The following is a 23,331-nucleotide window of genomic DNA, read 5'->3' as shown; positions in this document are numbered from 1 at the left end:
TTTAGTGACTGATTATCTGGTCAGTGTTTGAAGGCACATTACTATATGCCTGTGTTTCATATCAACATACAAATTCCCACTTTGCAATTCTCCACAAACATACTTGTACACATTATACTTGATATTTCCCCTTATTGTAGTGCACCCAGAACTATGCTGTTCTACTCATTTGGGGTGTGGGGGGTAAAAGGGTAACAAACAAAGCCCAATGCAGTAGTTAGTATTTTGCTCACATTTCTTGTTGTATAGCATGTTGTTTCATTAAAGGAGGAAGGAAATGGCTTCTAATTCACTTTTAAAAAGACAAAGATGAGGTCAAGACCTTTCATTAGTAAATAAAACTAAGCACATACAATGTTACAAGTATAATGTAGATGTAAGTTACACAAGTTGTAAATCTGGAAAGACTTACAGAAGAGAGAAATCACAAGGCACATGAACTTGAAAGTACATACTACCAGTAATAGAAAAACTAGATGCATGCAGTTAACCTAGAACTATAAATTCTATACAGGTTTCAGAGTGGTAGCCATGTTAGTCTGTATCAGCAAAAACAACAAGGAGTCCTTGTGGCACCTTAGAGACTAACAAATTTATTTGGGCATAAGCTTTCGTGGGCTAAAACCCACTTCATCAGATGCATGGAGTGGAAAATACAGTAGGCAGCACATGAAAAGATTGGAGTTGCCTTACCAAGTGGGGGGTCAGTGCTAATGAGCCAATTCAACTAAGGTGGAAGTGGCCTATTCTCAACAGTTGACAAGAAGGCGTGAATACCAAGGAAGGGAAAATCACTTTTGTAGTGCTAATAAGGCCAATGCAATCAAGGTGGCCCATTTCAAACAGTTGACAAGAAGGTGTGAGTATCAGCAGAGGGAAATTAGTTTTTGTAGTGACCCATCCACTCCCAGTCTTTATTCAGGCCTAATTTGAGGGTGTCCAGTTTGCAAATTAATTCCAGTTCTGCAGTTTCTCATTGAAGTCTGTTTTTTAAGTTTTTTTGTTGAAGAATTGCCACTTTTAAGTCTGTTATTGAGTGTCCAGGGAGATTGAAGTGTTCTCCTACTGGTTTTTTAATGTTATAATTCTTGATGTCTGATTTGTGCCCATTTATTCTTTTGGTATGGGCATGGTTGACTTGCTAATCATATGGTGTGTCTTGGGCAAATTTCTAACCTGGCAGAGCCCATCCCTCTCCAGGCAGCCCCCTTTTCGTTGCCTCTTATGACATGCAGGAGTAACAGTGGGCCTATTCTGTCCACGGACCCACAGGGGAACCACTGCAAAGTAGTTTTCCTTAAATAGAGGTGATGCCTTTTGCTTGATGACTCAAAGGGATAACACCACACTCTACAATTGTAGCTTTCCAGAGACATGGTGGTTCCCATTCTAAGGTAACTGCCTTAGTGGACGAAGATGTCAAGGAAAATGCAGAAGAGCTGGTACCTTTTTCTGATCATGCCAGAGTAATGGCAAAGCTTACTGTGTATCAGATTTTCATTTTGCCTTTGTTTCCCTTTAGTAAGCAGGCATTATTTGAAAAATTTTACATCTTGTCTCAGATGTCTGTTACTAAACCTGGGCACCAGGCCAAGTCATCACAGAATCTTGTACAGTTGGGGATCTGATTCTTCATTAAATGTTTTTTAATAATTTGCTTATGTTTTATTCACATACAGTGGAAATCATTATGTTTTGGGCATTCAAAATTAGATTGGACAGAGCACTGGAAATGTACTGAAGGAAACAGCACTGGAAATGTACTGAAGGAAACAGTCTGCACTTGCAAGAAAATAGAACAGCTGATACACTGTAATAGCCTTTTTCCATCTCTAAGTATTGACAACTCTTGTCATTATTTTGCCAGTCAGAGGAGTTTGTCCAGGGCTGGAGCCAGTCTCATTATGACATGAGAAATTCCACCCCTCTTTTGAATTTCAGCTCCGCCTTGGGGAAAACCCTCTAAATGGCTGTCTTCCCTATGGCCCCAGTCCTGCGGAAGAGCAGCCAATCGGAGCTGCCTCAGGAAGCAGGCAGAGCTCTCATCTCCTCCATCCGCCTCCTCAGGAGCAGACACCATTCTCACAAGAGGGGAAGAGAGAGCAGAGAGCTGAAAGAGCCCTGCTGTTCAGGTTGGCTCAGCTCCCTCCTCCCCTCTGTCCTCCTAAGAGCAATTGGACAGCTCCTCTCTGCTCCTCTATATCCATACAGCCTAGGTCTGGGAAATTAATAGATAGAGGGGGATAGAGGGGATTTAAGAACCCTTGGAGCTGCAGAAGGAGCAGATATGAGGCTGGAGAAGAGAGGCGATAATTGATTGGCGGCACAATTTGGAGTGGGGGTGTCAGAACAGACATGGGGGCTTGGGACAGATAATTGAGGGGGATGCAGGCACAGAACTGATTGTTGGGCAGTAAGATGGGCAAATGTGGGGTGGCCAAAGACGCTGAGGTATTGTACAACAGTTTTAAAAGGAAATAAAGTGACTCTAAAACACCCCCAAAATACAGAGCAATTAAATATAAATCGAATCAGAATTAACTATTAGACAATTGATTGTCATATCTTTTACAAATATGAAAATGATGCTCTCTTTGACCTGTGTATTCTCAAGCAGCATTTCAAATGGACGTACTAATACAGTGTGAGACTCATTTCTCTCCTTCATTAATGCCATCTCTTTTGAAACAAGGCTATGTACACACTGCAGCTTAAATTGGTATAAGTTATGTTGCTCAAGAGTGTGAATCAGCCACACACCCATAAGCAACGTAAGTTACACTGATTTAAGAGCTTTTCCAGCCGACATCGCTACTGCTGCTCATGGGGGCTGGAGTAATTAAGTCGACTACAGCAGCGCAGCTACATCAATGCAGCTCTGTAGCGTAACCATAGCCTAAGATAGACATACCTGAATAATGTTTATTTCTCATTACAAGTAAGATGATTCTCCCATGTCAAGATGGTTCCTCCATATAAACAGAATGAATATGAAGTATACATTTTTCCAGAATGTCTTTTTGTAGCCTTTCATTTTAGTGAAACTCTCCTGATTCTGAATTAGTTTAAGATTTAAAAGAAAGTTACTTGACTTCACATGTGCTACATATTCAGTCCATTTATGTCCAGGTTCTGCAGATCTAGAAAGATAATTAATTATATCTAATGTGCATGTACGTTATTATGTGCCTCTTACAACACCACCTTTGGTTTTATGACAGACACTTTGAAATAAAGTATTTGCTCAGTTTCCTTAAAATAATGTTTTCCCTTTCCCATCATTTATCATGTGTTAGAAATAATTTGAAAGACTTTGAAACCAGGCTTTCATCCCAGATAAATGATCCTTTTTGTTGTGTGACATATACAAGACTTAGGAATTTAATGATGCTATTCTGGCAAATTAGGATCTTAAACAACTCCCTGTAACAAAACACTATCATTAAAGTGCTAATGCAGTTACTGCTACCTTTTTAAAAGTGTTCCAGTAATTTAAAAAAAATGTTTTTGATCTATGAAGAAAATTGTTGCACCTGTTTTTCCCCTTCACTGTTGCGTTAGGATTTGTGAGAGTTAAATATAAACTTATAAAATATAGAATTTATTATGGTCTCGCAGTTAAGGTTGCATAAAAAATTTCTGTTTTGCAGGGTTTTTACTTCAATTTCTCACTCTTTTTGGGAACCCTTTTATGTAAACATCCCATGGGGAATTTGAACCAAATTTCAGCTACTAATTAATGTCTGTAGAATGCTCTCCAATGTATATATAGTGTGTGTGGAATGATCTCCTATGTGTATTTTGTGTTTGTATGCTGCTGGCTGAGCAGTGTCATCATCAGTGACATCAGCCACTCACCACTCAATCCCTCCAGTTCATTTGTAAACTTGGGGACAGTCACTATTGCTATGGTTATTGTGGCAATAGTTGCCTTTGGTAACTAATTTACCTCAAATTACCATAATGTTATTACAGACAAGAGTCCTAGGAGGACCTTGTAATGAAAGCAGAGTGGGTTTGGATAAACTCCTGTTCTGCTTGTTTGCGTTTGTACTATAGTAAGTTATACTGTTTCTTTTCAAAGAGTAATTGTTACTTTCCTCAAAAAGCGGGTGTGCCAAGATGTCCTAAGGTGATTCAAGAGCATGAGTACCAACCTAAGGGCAGATTCTCACAAATCCCAGATTGCTTGTGAGTTCTATACTTAGATTTCATCAACCAAGTATTAAGTGTAAACTCCTTAGGCACTGTAAGGTGGAGTGCCAGAGTGTCCCCTTGGGTACGCCGATCTATCTTATCATCTAGGCAAGTTTACCTTTGTGATAGATAGTCCCTTACATCATGAAACACAGTAATATTCAGGTTACTCCAGCTCCCAAAGGACCAGTCAGTTACAGCAGGCCAGTTGTACCTTAGATTTCATGCCAAAGACAATGCTTGTAGCCAATCCTATTTTACATCTTTAGATAGTTTATTAGAAAGGAAATGAGTTATTTACAAGGTTAAAGCACATAAATATACATACACACAAATGATTTCCAATCTTAAGTTTTAAAAAGTAATAGAAGCTTCTGTAATAAGCAAACTCTATATGTTTTTTAGGGCTAACCCAGGCTAAACACTGGGGATCTCTTGGCTATGCCTAGAAAAGAGTCAAGAGTCCAAGCAGCAAAGAAATACAGTTTCTCCTTGTTAGGGGTTTTTATCCCTTCCTCCCTTCTGCTTCAAATTGCACACTCAGCTGGTGGGAGGAATTCACTTGCATGTCTCCTCTTCATTAAGGGGAGAGCAACGAACAATAAACTAAGTCTTTTGTCCTCTTTGATGTTCCACAGTAGTTTATCTCGTGTGGGGGGCCTTCCTTGTGGGGCAAAACATAACACTTGCAGTTAGAGGTCAGCATTTCACAGAGCTTACAATGCAAATGCTCAAATATTATTTTACAATATGGGATACCAATGTTTACAAGTGAGATTAATACATGCAGCAGCTTACAATAATTCAGTAAAGTTTAAACATGTTTTTATAACTCTAATTCCTTTTTAAACAATATTAACATACAGGTGAACCTGTCCGTTTCCAGCTATGTATTCACATGAGTATTCACATGTGACCTGGGGACCTTGACATAAACTGGCACCTAGTTTGCCACCATCACCAGGTTACAATAAAATAAAATACAAAATTACAGGAGCTCCTTTCCATGTATATTGTTTTATCTTTTCTTTACAAATTGGGAGCTATGTCTTTTGAAAATTTATCTTTTTAAAAGGCAGGAAACTACCAGTATATACCCTATTTGGTATTCTGTTATAAACTTAAAAAGTCATTTAGAAGGTCCTCTAAAGCTGAAGTTTCATTAATAGAAACCACACTTTGTTTTACTGTAGTTTAATTTTTTTAATATATTGGTCAACATGACACTGAAAAGTGAAATTTGGAGCTCTACAGAGATTACAAAGGCAACAAAATATACAATGATTTTTGTATAAGGAAATTCCCAAACAAAAAGCTTTGTATAACAATCAAGTTGCTTTCCTCAGTAAACTAACCCATAAAAAATAGGAAATGCAAAGTTAAGAATTAAAAAGTATCAAATGGTTGCATAGTCAAGCACTCTCAAGTTAGAAAATGCCAGAATTGGTGCTGTCTACTGGGACCCTAACAGCATCACAATGCAAGAGACCAAGGGGCTCACTGGTATCTGGTAGTGAGCAGTGGGAGTTTCAACTGGCCTGACTTGTTCAGTGTATCCCAACTCATTAATGTCATAACCTGTATCTAAAAGGTGTCAAGTAAGATATCAATAGAAAGCAAATCACATACTGATCATTACTATTATTGTGTGGTGTATGTATGGAACACAAATGCAAGATTACAAAAATATTGGGAATTATGTTCTTAAAGTGTGTCTGTCAGGCAAGGCTGAAGTTATCCTACCCTACACACAAAGGAATTTGGGTGTACCACCTTGAAAGTACTATCAAGATACATTGAGACAGTGGGAGTGTATTTACATAAAAGGTAAACAAAACCATAACGCTAACAAGGTGAGGAGATAACCACTCAGAATCATGGCAGGGGAGAGAGATTGCAGGAACAAATCAATTTGCATGTTAGCAAACACCATCTGGGAAAAAAACCAGCATGGAACCTCCTTCATGACCAAACTCATGTCTTCTTCCTCACATCTTGAATTAACTTTATTTTGTGGTGGGGAGGGGTAACCTGCAGAAGAATCAGTTTGAAAGGTTACCTACACTATTAGCGAGATAAAGACCCCCAAGTTATCTTTCACCTAGGAAGATAAGGGCTACCCTGTGCTTCCATGAAAGATCCTGACTGAGATACAATCAGCCATGCTGGAGAAAGAGTAATTGGTGAGAGAAACCATATTAAACAAAGGCTGTACCTTTCTAGATTAAGTTTTAGACTTTTAGATGTGTGTCTTTCACTGTTATTTGCTTGTAACCCTTCTTTCTTTTATTTGGCATCACTTAACGCATGTCCTGTTGTTAATAAACTTGTTTTATTTTAATCTAAACCAACCCAGTGCTGTATTTGAATTGAAGTGATTGTTAACTCCAGTTAATGTGGCAAGCTGCTGGGTACTGGCTTGGAGCAAACAAACCTTATTATTCCTCTGAATGGTCCAGGAGAGGGCTAGACTTTGCAGAGCACACAGTTTGGGAAAATATGGGAGTTGAGGGTGTTTTGAAATCACATAGATGTTAGTAACCAAGGCAGGTAGATACCAGTGTGTGGCTGGGGGGGTGTAACAAACAGGCTGCTGGAATCAGAGTGCTGTTGCAGAGCTGCTTAACATATAGACACTCAGTACATGCTTGTCTGCTGGCTCTGTGTTCCAGGGTTACAGGGCAAGTGGTAGCACAGCTCCTCACTAGTCTGAATTGCCCCCCAGAATGTGACACCCATGCAGCTTTACTTTGGCCCTCATATGCATTATGATATACTCTTTAATTACACAATCCTGTATTTTACAGAGGACCCCTGGTCCATTCAGTGCACAGGACGGATCTGCTCTTGTAGGGTTACCATATTTTGAGTGTCCAAAAAGAGGACACTCCATAGGGCCCCGGCCCTGCCCCCAGCCCCGCCCCAACTCCACCCCTTCCCCAAAGTCCCCGCCCCAATTCCACCCCCTCCCCTGCTTCCCGCGAACATTTGATTCGCGGGAAGCCTGAAGCAGGCAGCAGGTAAGCTGGCAGGGGGGTGGTAGGAGGAGGCGCGGCCCCAGTCTGCCCCCCCCAACCGAGCGGCTCCCTCCGGCCCCCAGCCCAGCACCGCCGGCCCCGGCCCGGCCCCCGGCCCAGCACCTCCCTATTTTCCCGGACATGTTCGGCTTTTTGGGATTTCCCCCCAGACGGGGATTTGAGTCCCCAAAAGCCGGACATGTCCGGGAAAATCCGACGTATGGTAACCCTAGCTCTTGGGACGAATCAGAGTTGTGTAATGAAGGAGTCTGTTGTCTGTATGACCCCTGCCTCATTAGTTTCAGAAGTTGAAATGTGAGTAATGAATGAGGCGGGACTGCAGGAAGAGAAGGGATTGTCTTGTGGTTAGGGATTTGAATGTCAGCCCGGATACTTGGATTGTATCTCTGCCTATGACCTTGAGTTGCTATGTGATGCTTGGGAAGTCACTTACACCAAACTTTTCATAGATGGTCACTTCTTCAAGAACAAGAGGACCAAATTAAAGGTTACATAGGCAATTTTCATTCTGACTTTACCTTACTTGAGTGGTTGACTTTGCAACTTTTTAATACTTAACTTTGCATTTCCTAATTTCTATAGCATCCTTAGCTAACATTAAATGAAGGCTTTTTGTTTGTTAATTTAGATAAATTTCAAACTTAGGGGCAGACCTGCAAATCCAAGATAGCATTAATATAAGGTAATGGTTTGCTCTATCTGGATTTAATAAACTGCAGTTAAATCACTTTTGTGTTTCTCTATTTGGAAAAGTGCAGGATTCATTTTTGCTGAACTCTCATTTATACAGCCAGTTTGAAGAAGTTAAATAATTCTTAGTAGAAAATGAATATGACTTCAGAGAAGTTGACACAATTCTAGTTTACTTCCATATGTAGGGTTTGCAGGAACCATTAGCCGTTTGTATACACAAGATACTTACATGTGCATCCAGAAGAAAATACACTGTACAAGAGTTTATTGCATTTTCTTTTAATTCAAGGTAATTTGTAGACATGGTTCCTAACTGATTCCTATCAAGAGATGCTGCTATTTAACTGGAAAGATTAGCAATCTTCTCTTAGGGGGAAAAAATCAGCCAGCCAAAAATTTTGAAAAGAAATACACACGAGTTATTATAGCTAAATTGTTACTAGACAGAATGTCTTGCAAAAATTTAATGAAGTGTACAAATGGCTCTTTACATTACTCAGAATTATGACCACAGAGCTCTGATGCTTGGTAAGAGACACAAGATCACCATTACTGGCACAGCATTGTACATCAGATCAGTCCTTCCATTCTGTAAATCTTAGAACTGAACTATGATTTTCATAAATAGTGCTCTACGGAGTCATAGAAATGTTGGTCTGAAAGAGATCTTGAGAGGTCATCGAGTTCATTTCCCTGCACTGATCCATTCTGGCCGTTTGTCAGAACTGGACTCTTTTTTTTTTTAATTCAACATGTTAGCAAATTATAGATAGCACAGGGTTTGTGACTTTTACATGTATTTGCAATAAATCGGATCAACTGTTAGTTATTGTTTGAGGCCTGAAATGGTCCGGCTACTTTGCTCTCATTAGGACACACGTCTGACCCTGTTTTATTTCTTATAGGTAAAGTAATGCTCTAAAGGAGTACTGCAGATTTGATTGTCATAATTTATTTCTTCTTACCATTGCTTTTCTAGTTATAGATAAGTTATTCTATAGACTCACAATTTACGTAATGTGAGTCAGGTTTATTTTTCAGTTTATAAATCTCTGAGAGATGTGAGTTTGGTGAAATTGCATGCAGAGTTACTTAAGTGAGCAATCTTAGTACAAAACTCTGATTATTCCCTAGGTTTGAGTCTTCAACATATTTATGGTTAATAAATCTTCTGCAAACAATCCAAAAACTAATGATGTCAGAGAAGGAGAGCTGCAAGGGAAGGTAGTAAAGATGACTTGCCATAAAGCAGTGTGTAATACCTCTCTCTGTCAGCCATCTTGCTGGAGCTATGAATGTGTATTATTGATATGAAACCTGACATCAACCATAATGTACCGATAGTACAAGATAATCCCCTGGAACAGGCTTATTATAGGACTCTTGCATCCATGACAACATTTTAAGTTGCAGTATAATAACTTATTACTTTTACAAGTTTTGAGGAAGCATTTTTATTGTTCTGTGGTTGAATAGTATCTGCATTTAGTATCCATCCTGAACAACATTTGTGAATGCACAACATGCCAGTGCTGTGTAGACGCTTATGTAGAATTCCACAATGCAATAGTTTGCTAGGAGAGAAACATCCTTTATATTTCAGTCCTTCAGTCATCCGCTTTTCTACGAATATATTAAAAGCTGATACTTGGGTTAGGGCGCTAAGTGTTGTTTCATGGTATAGATGCAGATTAAAGGGAGGGAAGGGACTGCTGCCTACCTTTCCACTACAACCATTAGGGCTTGGAGAGAAATTGCAGGGGCCACCATAAGTGTTCAAAAATCATAACTCAGCCCCTCGAAAATCATGAGATTGTCTAAAGACCATGATTTTTTAAAAAATAAAATAAATTTGTTTTTTTTCTTTTTTGGTGGGGGGTGCACTTAGATTATGCTTTCAAGCTTTTTTTTCTGCAACCCCATGAAGCTTAGCAACTGTCTAATTTTAAATGGAATTCTCACATAATCACAAGACTCCAGGAGCTGCATCTTTCAGAAAAAAACCAAATATCACAAGGCTTGCAATAAATAGCAAAATTTGGCCACATGGCTGCAAATTGCGGCTGCTTCCCTGAAATAACTGCCCTACCTGCAAGTGACAGTTTGTTGCATGCAGTGCTGTTTAAGTGGATTCAGTTGGCCCAGCAGGTGAAGGAATCTATGCTCCCCTTTTACATAATAGAAGGGCAGGACAGAAATACTTCCTCAGTTGCCCCATCTCTAAGAGAAGAGAGAATAAAACAACTCAACCTTTCCAGCACTCTCTTTACATAGAAAGAGTGGAGAGGAAATGGAATGAGAGAAGAGTGTGGGAAACTGGTTGGGATGGAATGGAGAGATTAGGGATAGGGAAGAAGAAGATGGGAAAGAGCATGATATGGTGGTTACAATGGAGGAACAAGATATAGGGAAAATGGAGAGCCAAGAATGAAGACAAAGTAGGAAAAAATGTAGGAAGGTCTTGCATGAGGTGGCGTCGTCTGGGAAAAAGAGTGTCTAGGTGTTTAAGAGTTTTGGAGGCTCATACATTTTACTGGACCCTCCTTATGGTTAGCCTTAATCCATCCCTGCTCTTCAATGACTTTTATTTTTCTCCTTTAGTGTGGAAATTAAACTATACACATAATATTTACAACTTGCTGTGGTATGATCTCTTTATTTGCCTATATTATTGGTAGGTAAGAATGGAAGAGTCTCCCCCCCCCACACCTCTTGGTTTCACCATTTGAGTGTGGAGAGTTGGGAGGTATGTGTGTGACTGTAGATTAGTACAATAAAGAACATCATGTTTGATTGCTCACAACTGTTCCTGCAAAGATTCACTAAAATAAGATAAATCTGAATAATAATGAGTATTTTTTGGTTTCTGCACCTTTTCACTGAAGTGCCTCCCCAGTGTTGCTCTCTATCAGGATTCAGTTTCTGTCAGTTTCTACTGAATATTTATTATTCTCCAGCTGTACAATAGCCACCTTCTTTCCTGATCTCGGCACAGACACTGTTTAGAAACTATGTCAGACTTTGTTTCTCTCCAGGCTTGTAAATGTTTTTATTACAGTACTGTGGATAACTTCTTTCCAAGTTATCTGCTTGCCTAACTCCAGAAATTCAGTCTTTTAGTAGAGGATTACAGTAACTTGATGCTTTTGTCCCTCTCCTCGTGTTAACCTTCCTAAATTCCACTTTGTGTAGAGGAGTACTTGTAAGATGGGAGTCCAGTCTATCAGGTTATGCCATATGCTCTCAATAACGTTATTGCTAACCAGTGTGCTATATTTCTATAGCCTTCCAATACATTGCAAGGACGATCAAACTATGCAGTCTCAGATGAAGCTTTTATTATTTTTTCCTAATTTATACATACATCCAGTATGCATACTCTTACAAAACTTTTTGAAAGAGGTTTGAGTGGTTCATGGACAATAAGTCATTTGATACAATTCCACATGGGAAATTATTAGTTAAATTGGAGAAGATGGGGATTAATATGAGAATTGAAAGATGGATAAGGATTTGGTTAAAGAGACAACTACAGTGGGTCATATTGAAAGGTGAACTGTCAGGCTGGAGGGAGGTTACTAGTGGAGTTCCTCACAGATCTGTCTTGAAACCAATCTTATTTAGCATTTTTATTATTGTCCTTGGCACAAAAAGTGAGTGTGCGCTAATAAAATTTGTGGATGACACGAAGTTGGGAGGAATAGCCAATATGGAGGAGGACCGGAATATCATACAAGATCTGGATGACCCTTGTGAACTGGAGTAATGGAAATGGGATGAAATTTAATAGTGCAAAGTGCAAGGTCATGCATTTAGGGACTAACAACAAGAATTTTTGCTATAAGATGGGGACTTAACAGTTCGGAGTGACAGAGAAGAAGAAAGACCTGGGTGTATTGGTTGATCACAGGATGACTATTAATTTGATGCAGCTGTGAAAAAGGCTAATGCAATACTAGGATGCATCAGGCTAGATATTTCCAATAGAGACATTATACAAGGCACTGGTGAGACCTTATCTGGGATATTGTGTGCAATTCTAATCTCCCATGTTTAAGAAAGATGAATTCCAACTGGAAGAGGAGCAGAGAAGGGCTACTAGGATGATCCGAGGAATGGAAAACCTACCTTATTGAAGGAGACTTAAAGGGCTTGGCTTGTTTAGCCTAGCCAAAGGAAGACTGAAGGAAAATATGATTGCTCTCTATAAATACATCAGAAGGATAAATACAAGGGAGAGAGAGGAGTTATTTAAGTTAAGCACCAATGTGGACACAAGAATAAATGGCTATAAAGTGGCCATCAACAAGTTTAGGCTTGATAGTAGGCAAAGGTTTCTAACAATCAGAGGAGTGAAGTTCTGGAACAGCCTTCCTAGGGGAGCAGTGGGGGCAAAAAAATGTAATTGGCTTCAAGACTGAGCTTGATAAGTTTGTGGAGGGGATGGTATGACAGGACTGCCTACAATGGCATGTGGCCCATCGGCAACTGCCTGTAGCAAAAATACCCATTGTATCTAGACAGGACATTAGATGGGGAGGGCTCCAATCTACTACAGAGAATTCTTTCCCAGGTATCTGCTTAGTGGGTCTTGCCCACATGCTCAGGGTCTCACTGATTGCCATATTTGGGGTCGAGAAGGAATTTCCCCCCGGGTCAGATTGGCAGAGACCCTGGTGTTTTTTTTTTTTCCTTCCCTACAGCATGGGGCATGGGTCACTCGCAGGTTTAAACTAGTGTAAATTGTGAATTCTCTGTAACTTGAAGTCTTTAAACCATGATTTCAGGACTTCAGCCAGAGGTTAGAGGTCTATTTCAGGAGTGGATGGAGTTCTCTGGCCTGCAATGTGCAGGAGGTCAGACTAGATCAGCAGTTCTCAATCCGTGGGCTGCATGAAGTCCAATTAACACACAGTTGCAACCCAGCTTTGTGCTAAAGGATGCCAGGCCATGAGGCAGGATCCGGGTTCCCGGCTGACCAGCCCGGCGCAGCGGGGGTCCAGGGTTTGGGGCTGCCAGCTGGCCCCGCAGGGTCAGGCGTACGTGCAGCCAGGTCCAGGGTCGGAGCTGCCACACGGCCCCGCACGACAGGGTCCTGGGTTCCTGCCACCTGGCCCCCCTACCCAGGACTCCACTCTGTGGAAGGCTCTATGGGCGGGAGTTGCTGGGCATAGGGGTCTGTGGTGGGGAGGAGAGCATATGCTGTGGTTCTCAACCTGCAGCCCACAATTATAAATAGGTTGAGAACCACTGGACAGATGATCATGATAGCCCCTTCTGACCTTAAACTCCATGTGTATATGAGAAACAACTCTATATGGCAGTGAAATTCTGGATAGCTTTCCCTTTGATTTCATGCTGTTACTGTTGTTTTGAAGGATTCTAGTGATACATTAAGATCCAAAAAATAAATGTGTACATGTTTTCCAGTATTGTTCCAGATACCAAAGAATTTTAATTTTATTATCCTTTCAGGTCAGAAGTTATGTAAATTGTGAATGCCCCCCACTCCTTTCTGAATAACAGTCATGAGTAATCAAATAGTAAAATAAAGTTATCTATGTATCTAAATGCAAAGGCTTTGTTGTTAATATTATCCAGGAGGAAATCACAGGTTAAAAGAATGTTTTTTAGTTAAGCAATCCAAGGCAGTAAAGGCAATTTGTCACATCAGACTGACTGTTGGAAAAGAGATTGTCTTGCGAGCTCTAGTGGGCTGTTGTACAGCTGCAAGAGTAGTTGGGGTGAGGCACAAGGGGGAACTTTATACACCTAATAACAGCTAGAGGGAGCGTGCCAGTTGAGTGTGGATTGACTTCTGCCACTGCAACGTGGTGAGAAAAGATACTTGGCTCTTTAGTTACAATAGTTTAAGGAGACTAACTTGCAGACCTACTCTACAAATATTCAGATACAGTGTACATTTTTATGAGATCATGTCTTTGCTTTGTATCATATTGGGGGACAGTCATTGAAGGAGGGCCTTTGGTTTGGTTTGTCCTTTGTCACTGGAAGTTTTATGCTTCAGTGGTCTTGATGATGGCAGCGTAGCAGACGGAGTGATTATCTGAGGCCAAGAAGTTGACAACAATACAGAACATCAAACTGGTATGAGGAGACAAGGTAAACTGGAAGATGTGTCAACATGACCCCAACCCCAAAATCATGTAACCCTTTGAATACAAGAGGCAGAATCCTGGTACAGGATAACATCTTGAACTGTGACATTTTAATATAATTGTTAAATTTCGGCTTCTCATCAAAGTTAATTAGCTTTAGTGGAACCATTTTGGAGCTGTGGTACTTTTGAGTAGGTAACCTTTGGAAGGGTATGCAAATCCCACACTGGGTAAAACAGGGTTAATGATCTAATGTGGGCTCAGTTGGCCCTGCTCCAGCACACCCATGAGAGAGATCAGACCCTGGTGGGAAGTGTTCTTTGACAACTCCAAAAGGAGTGTATTGCCTGGGCTCGGCCAGAGGGCTTAGCCTTTTAAGCCTGTACTGGTTTGGTGGAACACCTGGATATTGCAGAACAAAAAAGCCATGTGAGTGTAAAGGCCCAGACCAGGGCTGAGGGGACACGATGGGGAAGGAATATGGTGGCAGTACCAGAGTAGCATTCTGTCTGCACAGAAAATGGGCATCATCTTGGTTTGTTGCTATTAAACCAGCGAAGTGGGAATAGCCATAAATTAGTTGTACTTCCCACTAACTCCTGATTGGTTTTAAGGGTTTTGGAACTGGTAATATCCAAAAATTATAGTTATTTCATTAAGTTCTGCAGTATGTCCTTGTAGTATTGTATCCCATGCTGAGCAGTTGGAAAGGTTACTGACTCAGGTGAAAGGTGTAATATTACAGCTATTACTCAGTATTAAGCCATCATAGCCCTCTAGTGTAAAGCACTAAACCTACCTTTTATTATTTCTTTTTAACTACTATACAGAGAACTCCACTGCCTGGGCCAAGACAATTCTGATTTCTCTTTATTCACTTTCCTAATAGCTTAATACGGACCTTCTATTGTACCCCATATTGCATATACTTACTTGAACAACCTCTAGGGACTCATTTTCTGGGTTGAATTTTAATGTGGTCCATGGGAAATTGGAAACACCTCTATTCACAGTCAAAGATGCTGTATAACTAACTCCCTCTGCACTGCACCACTATGAAATTACCTTTCTGTGTCTGCATATATCTGCACATATAAGTTGAACTTAACCTTAGAAGCTCTTGGACCATTTTTCTATAGACTTATAGGAGTTACCTGAATACAATATATATTTAGGTGTCTAACATATGAAAATGTTTAGCCTTAAAGTATCTTTGTCTGTTTCCTCATCTCTAAAGACTGGACAATGATAGTTGCCTATTTCATGGGGTTGTGGGGAAGCTTCATTCACTGTTTGTTGAACACTTTTCTGGTCATCTGTTAGAAGTACAAAATGATGTGGTGATGGTAGTTCCTGTTGCTTGTTGAAATATTGTCCTTACCGTCCTCTTTAAATTTTTCTATCCTTAGTTTTCATATCTCTTCAGTAAATAATGAGATGGATGCATTACACACTATGCACATCACTTTTGTTCTTGGGACATCAGCTGTTCTTCGAGTAGATGTAGCCATACATTCCACTTAAGTATATGTGTGCCTAGCACACCGGAGCTGGAGAAGTTTGCCTAGCAGTACCTGCAGAGGGGCAGAGCTCGCACCTTGTGGCTGTAGCCCCTCCCCGGCTACGTGAAGCAGTACTGGCCCCACCCTCCCTCCCCTCTTACCACTCAGGGCTGGAGTCAGAGCTCTGTGGTCTCAACTTCACAACCTGTCAACTAGTTTAGATTTTTTCTCTTGTTGTATATAATTAATAGTGCCCTTTGTGTTAGGGTAGGGTTAGTTGTAGTAGCTTGTTTCCCTCGGTGATGTCCTCATTGGAGTTTAAATATTGTTGTTTGTGTGGGAGAGTGATTCCCAACAGAGATCCTCACACATAGTGCTTACTCTGTCTCAGTAAGGCCCATGTCAGTGAGTGTTGCACGATCTGCAGATGGTTTAAGAAACAGACTCAAGTGACTTGAGACTGTTGCCTGAAACAGCTCCTGATCAAACAGACTATGTCGCCTGCTTCAGTACCGAGGCCCTCATCGGGTCAGAGATCATCCTCAGGCTCCAAGAGCACTGCCACTTCACTCTCCGGAGCAGGCACATCTCCAAAGAAACAGGAGCTATTTCCTGTCAACTGCGCCAAGGAAAAGGTCTCATAAGACCAATCGAGACTGCTCCAGGTATTGGGGTGACTCTATTCCTGAGGGAGGTGGAAGTATGGACTGACATGGAGCTGATGCACGTGCGTGGGATGGCGCAGCTACTTCTAACCCTTCCCTAGTATCTAGTAGGAAGGTTGGAAAACGTATACTGTTGACTCCGGATCCAGCCTCTGGGCATATGTTGAGTGATGATGAGAAAGATGCTGGTACCATCTGTTTCCATGTGGCAGCATACCAGGCAGCTACCTACCTCTTCTGCCTTTTGGTCCCGACCTCTCCTTTGGTCCAGGACTTTGCCTGTGCTGTGTCAACTATAGCCCCTTTGATTGAATGAGCTGCTGAACCCTTAGTTCTGTCATGTCAGCATGGCACCTCAATGTTGGGGTAGAAGATGGTAGCCTTCATGGGGTTGTTAAATGAGATTTCAGAATGAATGCCATCAACTCGGTGACTGAACATCGCTCAGCGATCTCCCAATCATCAGAGCAGCAACTCAACAACCCCAATGTTCCCCTTCCACAGGTTGTAGAAGTACGGCTGGCACCAGGATTGGGGCTCAGTACAAGGAATCTGCTCAGCACTACTGCAGTCAGCACGCAGATGCTTCCATGGAAACATTAACCGCTCTCAACCTCGGTGCAGTCAGACACTTGGGTACCACTGTTCACTTCTGCTTCTGGCACCAGCATGTTTGGTCCTAATGGTATTACTTCCATTGGTAGCGCCACTTTCTGCCTCATTATGGGTCATGGATGAGTCTGACCACCTACTTGCTCCTTCTGGTCTTGCTCCACTGTTATCTCTGTGATCCTGAGGTTCCTCTCTAAGGTTGTCATCCTCTCACTTGCCATCACCTGACCAGCACTGAGGGCTGCTGATGGAATGTTACGGGTACCAGGATTGGCACATGTCTCATGGTCAGGATGGAAGTCCCTGGCCCAGTGTCTAATGGCTACCAAAACCTTATCTATGTTAGTGGCCTCCATGGAATCTGTGGGATGCTCCTCAATCGTGGAGAATCCTGCTCTTTGTCTCACTCATAGGCAAGATCACTGGCCAGGTCTGCAGTGATGACTGTTGATCCACCACAGACCCAGGCACTGGTGGTCCTTCTTCCTATGGAGCCTCCAGAGTTGTCCTGTCCAGGTCTGTCAGCCCTGGAACAGGATCTGGCTTTGGCTCAGTTAAGGGCCTTGTCTTCATTTCTGGACAATGCTGTGCTGCCTGGCTCATCCTCCCCTTTAGTACTGGAGGATTCTAAGGCATACAAAGACCTTTTGCAGCATGTAGCTGCTTCCCTTGGTGTCTAAGCAGAGTTCTTGCAAGAGAGCACCCACAAATTGGTGGACAATCTCAGTAACATTTCCATATTGGACATTTTCAAGGCTGCTACTTGGTCATCAGTACATATATTCATGAACCATTACACCATAACCACATCTTCCAGGGCAGATGCAGGCTTTGGTAGAGCAGTCCTGTAGTCCCTGTTTACATAGACTCTAAGCTTCACCTCCTGGGCCGAGGGATATTGCTTGAGAATCACATAAATGGAATACATGGCTGCATCCACTCAAAGAAGAAGAAACGGTTACTTACTGTAACTGGTTCTTCGAGATGTGATGCAGATGTGTATTCCGTGACCACCCCTCCATCCCCTCTGCATCAGAGTCTCATGTCCAGGCATTCAGTGCTAAGGAACTGAGGGAAGATTAGGGCGGCACCGCCTCATTAGCCAGTTGAGGAGCTGTGGCCATGAGGCATGAGTATTGCCTTTCCACAGGTATTGCTAAGGAAATGTCTCCAACTCTGGTGCACTGGGCACACACACACTTAAGTGGAATACATGTCTGCATAACATCTCAAAGAGCCACAGTTACAATCAGTAACCATTTCTTGCACTTGTGCATGGATGCAGAGCAGTGGATTATATGGGATGCATATCAATGCTTGCTGCATATTAGAGGAACGAGCCCTTAATGTTTTTTTTAAACAGATGAGTGAAAACATACCATCCAGCTGAGAAGTGACAGCAGCATCTCTGGGTAAGATCATAAAAATTAAACAAAGAATGAAAACATGGGACCAGTTTGCTTGTAACTTTAAAGATAGCACTTTCTAAAAAAATCTACTGACAGATAATTTCAATGAGGATCATTAGTGAAAAATCACATTTCAGTACCAATTAACAAAAGAGATTTTTCTCACCAGTTTCATAATACTTAGTGTTTCCCATTCTTCTGTAGTTATATATTACTTTTATTTTTATACACACTGTAATATTTTAATTTGGTGATTATTGTTTATCTTGCTTATAACCAGCCAGGGATTACATAAAAGGTAGAATGGTATCTAATGTTGTACATTAATATGTACCATAAAATCACATATTAACAAATACATTTCTTTGTGACAAATAGCAACTTAGATTACTAACACTAAAATGGATTTGCGTTTCACTATTATTGTTAAGTATCAGAGGGGTAGCCGTGTTAGTCTGAATCTGTAAAAAGTCACAGAGGGTCCTGTGGCACCTTTAAGACTAACAGAAGTATTGGGAGCATAAGCTTTCGTGGGTAAGAACCTCACTTCTTGCATCTGAAGAAGTGAGGTTCTTACCCACGAAAGCGTATGCTCCCAATACTTCTGTTAGTCTTAAAGGTGCCACAGGACCCTCTGTGACTTTTTACAGATTCAGACTAACACGCTACCCCTCTGATACAAAGTATATGTGATATGCATGATTTCTTCAAGAAATGCCTAGATATGACAGCACAAGAAAAAGAAGGTTTAACCCTACAACATTCAATACATTTACAGTTAAGTTAATTCTTAATATTTCCATGGGGTTTTTTAATTTAGTTTCTCTTTACTTTACTTTCAAATGTCTACTCACTCTTGCTATTTATTATTTGTATTAATAACAGACCTAGGGCCTCATTACACTAGCTGCNTATGCTCCCAATACTTCTGTTAGTCTTAAAGGTGCCACAGGACCCTCTGTGACTATTATTGTTGTTTGTTTATCATCACTTTAATTTTCAGGGTCTCAGTTCTTAATATTTGGGTTACAAATGGAATTTTGGGGTGAGCTATTAATGGAAGATCGAGTGGAAGGACTTAAAGGGTTTAAAGGAAAATAAATGGCAATCAAGACTAGTGTCGGCATTGCCTTTCTTATGGTATGAAGCCCAGGACCTTGTAAGATTGAAAAATGTTTCATGTAAAATGTTTTATGTTATTCTTTAAAACGTATAAAATGTTGCCATCCATATGATTATTTGACAAGATGGAAGCACTTTAAAGGCTAAATTAATTTTTTCCCCCTTTGCCGTTTGCAATGAATAATCAATAGGCTGTTTGTTTGGTTTTTTTTTCAGATAACCTTTTTCATGCTACTGTCTGCAGTGTGTGTAATGTTGAACTTGGCTGGTTCCATTCTCTCATGTCAGAATGCTCAGCTGGTAAACTCCCTGGAAGGCTGTCAGTTGGTGAGTAATGAAAAACCAACTCTTTTAATAAGGGCAAAGGCTTTTCTTTTTCGGCAATCATAAAATTATCAGTTTCATTCCTGTCATTGCATGTGTCTGTTATTTGATACCGCCTTTAAGCCTAAAACATGATTATTTTGTTGGAAGAAACTTTAGATAAAAGTGCTACAGTCTTTATAAGATATTGTTTCCTCAAAACATAAGCTGTTACATTAGAAATGTGTGCTTATACTGCAATAATGTAAGGGAGACACCAATACACAATGGGTGAAATCTTGGCCTCAGTGAAGTCAAAACTCCTGTTGACTTCAGCAGGACCAAACTTTCAGCAAATCTCTCCTTCTCTAGCCAATGGAGTTTCATGGGCATGCTGTTAGTTATGTTTCAGTATCTATGCAATAATATTTTGGTTACCAACTTTACTACTACAGTCTGCTTTTAAAAAAGCTTCCAGTGTAAATACATTACCTATGGATCTAGTCTGATAACAGAGAATCATAAAAATATGAACTTATCAAGGCATGTATACTATAACTTAAAAAAGTCATATGATGTGCAGGTATATATTAGATTACTGTATGCTAACCCTTCAGCGGGGAAAAAAGTATAGATCACCTGTAAGAATATTTGTGACAACACTAATAAGGTATTAAGAAATATATAGAGCTAAATTAATCCCAGAAGTAAACCCACTGATTTAAGGAATTTAAAGAAGATGAGGGGGAAATAACACAACTTTTGTCATGAATGTGATGGTTCTTGGTGTATCCAGGACTATGTCAGATTATAACCCCGGTCTCTAGAGAAGAGGGGGTCTTCCTTGTAGTGGCTGTGTGTCAGCTCCCTAGTACCACCAGCGTTTCAGTCACTGAAACACTCTCCTCTGGGCTGTGCCATCACTAACTTCAGCTTGCAGGATAACAATAGGTACACCCCAACTCCTGAGTGCCTGTGAATCTTTCCCCTGTTTTGTCTGCCCTAATACTGGCTACTCACAGAAGTTCCAGATCCTTTGCATCCAAAAGTGCAGTGTACCTCAATTTACCAGTTTTACCTTAAAACACCGTTCCTCATAAGTCATGTTTTCTAGACTTTTAATAACTTTTATTGCTCTTTTCTGGATTGTCTCCAATTTGTCCACATCTTTCCTGAAATGTGGTGCCCAGAACTGGACACGATACTCCATCTGAGGCCTAATCAGTGCAGAGAACAGAAGAATTACTTCTCGTGTCTTGCTTACAACACTCCTGCTATTACATCTGTAGCAAAGTGAGACTGACCTGTGCAGCACTTCCTGCTGGGTATCCTGGGAATTATCTCGATTTCAGCCCAGAGCGCCTTCTGCTGGCCGGTGGCTCACCTGCCTCAGGCCCCGTGTCCCGCCCAGACCCCGGTGCCCTTTACCTCGGGGTTCTGCCCCTGCAGTACCCCTGCTCTGGATCTCCCCTCCCAGGGGAACCCCCCCTCTAAACCCACCTTGCCTCAGTGGCTACTGCCCATCATCATCCAGTCCCTGCTCACTGGGGCAGACTGCAGTCTGTAAATCACTCATCATTGACGGGGGGGGAGGGGGTTGGATTTGCTGCCTCTGCCTAACCCCGGCTGCACCTTTGCAACCCCAGTACCAGTTTTGGCCTTTCGCAAGGCCCACAGCCTGGTGATTTGCCCAGGGCCGCCCGGGGGGGGGGGGGCAAGTGGGGCAATTTGCCCCAGGCCCCGGGCAGGGAGGAGCTCAGGCCCCACCGGAGCCACACTGGAGCGCTGTCCAGGGACGCTCCTGGATGCGGCGTGCTGAGGCTCCGGGTGAGGGGAGAGCCGGGGGTAAGGGGCTCGGGACCGGGGGGGGTTGGATAAGGGGCAGGGAGGGGGCAGGGGTTGGGGGGGGGCAGTCAGGGGACAGGGAATGGTGGGGTTGGATCGTGGGTATTCCGGGGATCTGTCAGGACTCGGCGGGGTGGTTGATAGGGGTCGGGGCAGTCAGGGGACAGGGAGCAGGGGTGGAGTCCCGGGGTGGTGGTTGGGGGGGTCTCTGAGGGACAGTGAGGGGACAAGGAGCAGGGTGGTGAGGGGATTCTGAGGGGGGCGGGCAATTGGGGGGCAGGAAGGGGGTGGGGGGCGGATAGAAAGCAGGGCCAAGCTGTTTGGGAGGCACAGCCTTCCCTACCCTAAAGCTCATTCAGCAGTTTGAGGCTTGCAGAAGAGCCAAGCTGTTAGCTTTTCCATTAGGGCTGCCGTCCCTTTCACTTCTGAAATGCCAAATTATAGTCTATATTTAATTTCAGTGCTGTAGGGAGATTCATGTCAGGGGAGGATAGCTTCATTTAAAATTATCCACTGGGGGAGGAATCACATGAGAAGAGCAATATCCTACACCACCTACCTCCTTCCCAACCCTACCAAGGAAGACTGCCCCCCTCTGCTGCATTCCCTGAGGCTTCAGAGGGGTTAATTCAGTGGTTCTCAAACTTTTGTACTGGTGACCCCTTTCACATAGCAAACCTCTGAGTGCGACCCCCCCTTATAAATTAAAAACATTTTTTTATTAATTTAACACTATTATAAATGCTGGAGGCAAAGCGGGATTTGAGGTGGAGGCTGGCAGCTTGCGACCCCCAGTAATAACCTCGTGACCCCCTGAGGGGTCTTGACCCCCAGTTTGAGAACCCCTGGGTTAATTTCATTTTAGCACCCTGTGTCCATTCACATGCATGTGCTATTTTGAGCATTTCAGTTTTCACAACATAGTCTCATCCCAGATTCTGGAACAAGCTCAAATGCTCAGTTCATGGAGTATGTACATAAGCTGTACTAAAGACAAACCCACAGTAACCGTCTCTAGTTTGTGAGGAACCCCATGGAGCGAGTCTCTAGGAAACAGATAAATGCATGGAGGTTAAGTCCATTAATGGCTATTAGCCAGGATGAGTAAGGAATGGTGTCCCTAGCCTCTGTTTGTCAGAGGGTGGATGGAGATGGATGCCAGGAGAGAGATCACTTGATCATTACCTGTTAGGTTCACTCCCTCTGGGGCACTTGGCATTGGCCATTGTTGGTAGACAGGATACTGGGCTGGATGGACCTTTGGTCTGACCCAGTATGGCTGTTCTTATGTTCTAACCTAAATGAACCCAAAGTTATGGAGACAGATATGAGTCAAGGAAGCCAGCAGAGTATCCGAAACCTGGAAAAATCTCTGACTGGATGGGTTCAGGTGTTTGGTCACAGGCTGAGGTGGTTCAAAAGTTTTGGATTTTTTTTAAGCAGAATTTTTTTATTATTTCTTTAAACAATCAAACACAGCAAGCAGCAAATATTTGGCCACACACTTCTGAAACCCCAAACCATATTCAGATTTTGGCAGACTAATTTCAGCTTTTCAATTAAAAAAACCACAACAAATTTTGAAGGAAAGCAGATATTGTCCGTGATTTTTTCTGCTTTTTAAAAACCCCTAGTTTTTGATCCAAAAAAAGTTTTGACGGAAAATATTTGTCCAACTCTTTTAATGAGCTTTAGTGCCTTTTAGCACTAGCTGATGTTGAGAACCAGTGATACCTTGTAAAGAAGTTTTCTCAAAACTGGGTTTGTGCCGAGATGCAGAAGGTTTATTTTTCCCAGGGCCGCCCGTGGGGGGGGGGGGGGGGGGG

General features: G+C 41.9%; 1 protein-coding gene across 1 annotated transcript in view; it reads left to right on the top strand.

The window, feature by feature from the left end:
- Positions 1-23,331, top strand: part of FAM189A1 (family with sequence similarity 189 member A1) — a 440,241-nt gene that overhangs the window by 282,424 nt on the left and 134,486 nt on the right. Inside the window, exon 3 of the mRNA XM_034784922.1 lies at positions 19,574-19,684. Coding sequence (XP_034640813.1) covers positions 19,574-19,684 — 111 coding nt within the window. The remainder of the gene's footprint in view (positions 1-19,573; positions 19,685-23,331) is intronic.

Source organism: Trachemys scripta, chromosome 10 (genome assembly GCF_013100865.1).
Source record: "Trachemys scripta elegans isolate TJP31775 chromosome 10, CAS_Tse_1.0, whole genome shotgun sequence".
Lineage (NCBI taxonomy): Eukaryota > Metazoa > Chordata > Testudines > Emydidae > Trachemys > Trachemys scripta.
Note: the sequence above shows the minus strand (reverse complement) of the source record. Positions and strands in the feature narration are given on the sequence as shown.